Below are 2,518 nucleotides of genomic sequence, written 5' to 3'. Positions count from 1 at the left end.
GGCCCTGTGCGTAATATTGTGTATGCACTCCTGTGTTGTTATTATAATGTATATTTTGGACTTGGCCATGCATACTTTGTATGAATTACCAATTTTTGATGGAATAAATTGCCTAGAGTCTTACGCCAGAAGGCGGTGGCTCATGGGCCAATCTGGTGATGTTGACCTCTGTATTCTGTATGTCTCCAGTTTCTTGTCATGGACTGAACCTGCCTGGCACTACATCTGGTAGATAAATATAGCTATTCAAGTCATATTTGCTGGAGTATAACATCCCTGTATCCCTGGTGTTTGCATGCTGGAAATCAGATGCGCTACAACACTGTCCTTGTTGACACTCCATGGGGGGTGGGGAGCAGGTATGCTGAAACACTTTTCTTTCGCCATGTCTACCAAACAACCTGGTTCAATTCGTAACGATAAAAAAAGGCGTCTTGAAGATGATGATTCTGGGAACATTCCCACCAACTCCGATTCATGGGCCCGATTCCTGGTGATCGAGGCTGCTGACAAACTACCTTTAAAACTGAATCCGTTTGCTATTACTAAAGCTATTAACGGACACTGTGGAGAAGTGAAAAATGTCACTCGTCTCGGTAGTGGTTCTATTCTTGTGGAGTGTCTGAAGAAACAGCAATCTCTAAATCTCTTGTCGATCAGTCAATTTGCAAATGTTGAGGTTGCTGTTTCAGCACATAAAACTTTAAACTCCAGTAGAGGCATTGTTCGAGACAGAGCTCGATGTCTTTCGGACATGTCTGAACAAGAAATTGTTACAGAGTTAAAGGATCAGGCAGTGACAGCTGTTAAACGTTTCACCAAAAAGGTAAATGGTGTTATCACTCCCCTGAATACCTATCTCTTCACATTTGATAGACCAAGTATCCCTCGTTCAATTAAAGCTGGTTATGTTAATATCGGAGTGGAGGTGTATGTCCCCAATCCACTCCGGTGTTATACTTGCCAAAAGTTTGGTCATGGTTCCAAATCTTGTGATCGACCTCATGTTTGCCAGCGTTGTGGTGGTAAACATGACAGCACTGAATGTAGGGAGGACGTCAAATGTGCCAACTGTAATGGCCAACATGAAGCCTGGTCCAAATCCTGTCCACTCTGGAAGACTGAATCCCAGATATTGAAACTCAAACATCATAACAACATATCATATCTGGATGCCAAAAAACAAGTGGCAAATCAGCTGCCATCAACATTAACGTATTCTGCTGCAGTGTCTCGTTCTGTTGCCACTTCATCCATAGAGTGTCAGACTGAGTTGACATGGGTTCACTCCGTTCAACCAGTTGAAACAACGTCGGTCATTCAGCCAAACAAATCAGATTGTCAGCCCACTACATCATCTTCAGAATCACAGACTGATCCACAACCTTTACCTGTTATTGAAAAACCAGGACATGTTCGCATGTCAAAGACAGAAAGAAAAAAACGAAACAGACAACATCTTAGGACACCCTCTCTTTCAGAGGTGCCTGTCCACAACTCCTTTGGACCTTTGGATATGGAGGTAACTCCATCTTCTCAGGCCAGTGCTAGGAGTTCTTCACACTCGCGTGTGAGATTACCTATTGAGCCGCCATGACTCACACGCCTCATTTGATTCAGTGGAATTGCAGAGGACTCAGGAAAAATTTTAATGAGATACAATTGCTAATTCAGGACTTTACACCATCAGCACTGTGTCTCCAAGAGACTTATCTTAAGCACAGCGATGTATTTGATTTACGGAAATACAATTGCTATCATTCATTTTCACCTCCAGGTGAGAAAGCTACTGGAGGTTCTACTATATTGATCAGGCAAGGCATCATCCACAGTACTGTTCCCCTCAATACCAATCTTCAAGCTGTAGCTGTCCGACTTACCTTGCACATTGCACTTACTTTGTGCTCCTTATATATTCCTCCTTCGACTACTCTTCAGCAGGCTGATCTTCAGCATCTTTATGATCAGTTACCAAAGCCCTGTATCATCATGGGCGATCTAAATGGGCATAACCCTCTATGGGGAAGTCCAAATACAAACAGAAAGGGAAAAGTGCTCGAAGACTTTATTTCTGACAACAATCTCTGCCTTTTTAATGACGATTCAAACACTTATTTACATCCTGCTACAGGAACATATTCAGCACTGGATCTCTCCATCACAGATTCAGATCTTTACAACGAATTTGAATGGTCAGTTCATGATGACCTTTGTGGGAGTGACCATTTCCCTACCATCCTTAAAACTGTTAACCCTACTGATCATCCACCAACAACACGGTGGAATTTTAATAAGGCTGATTGGTCTTTATATGAATTCCTATCCACTGAAAAATTAACACCTGACATTTTTCAACATGTTCAAGATCCGATACAGTTGTTTTCGGACTTGCTGAATGAAATTGCTGATGCAGCAATTCCAAAATCCTCTGTAATTCCACATATTCGTAAACCATGGTTTAACAACGAATGCAAACAGGCACGAAAATATAGGAAGAAAGCGGAAAAGTATTTCCGCC

The 2,518-nt window shown here is 42.1% G+C and overlaps 1 protein-coding gene across 1 annotated transcript; it reads left to right on the top strand.

The window, feature by feature from the left end:
* Positions 1-385: 385 nt before the first annotated feature.
* LOC125373314 lies at positions 386-1,597 on the top strand. The gene is made up of 2 exons (XM_048384319.1): positions 386-826; positions 1,016-1,597. The coding sequence occupies exons 1-2, from the start codon at positions 386-388 to the stop codon at positions 1,595-1,597; spliced, it is 1,023 nt and encodes a 340-aa protein (XP_048240276.1).
* Positions 1,598-2,518: the final 921 nt, after the last annotated feature.

The sequence above is a fragment of the Haliotis rufescens genome, unplaced genomic scaffold (assembly GCF_023055435.1).
Source record: "Haliotis rufescens isolate VD_foot unplaced genomic scaffold, xgHalRufe1.0.p SCAF_5, whole genome shotgun sequence".
Classification (NCBI taxonomy): Eukaryota; Metazoa; Mollusca; class Gastropoda; order Lepetellida; family Haliotidae; genus Haliotis; species Haliotis rufescens.
Note: the sequence above shows the minus strand (reverse complement) of the source record. Positions and strands in the feature narration are given on the sequence as shown.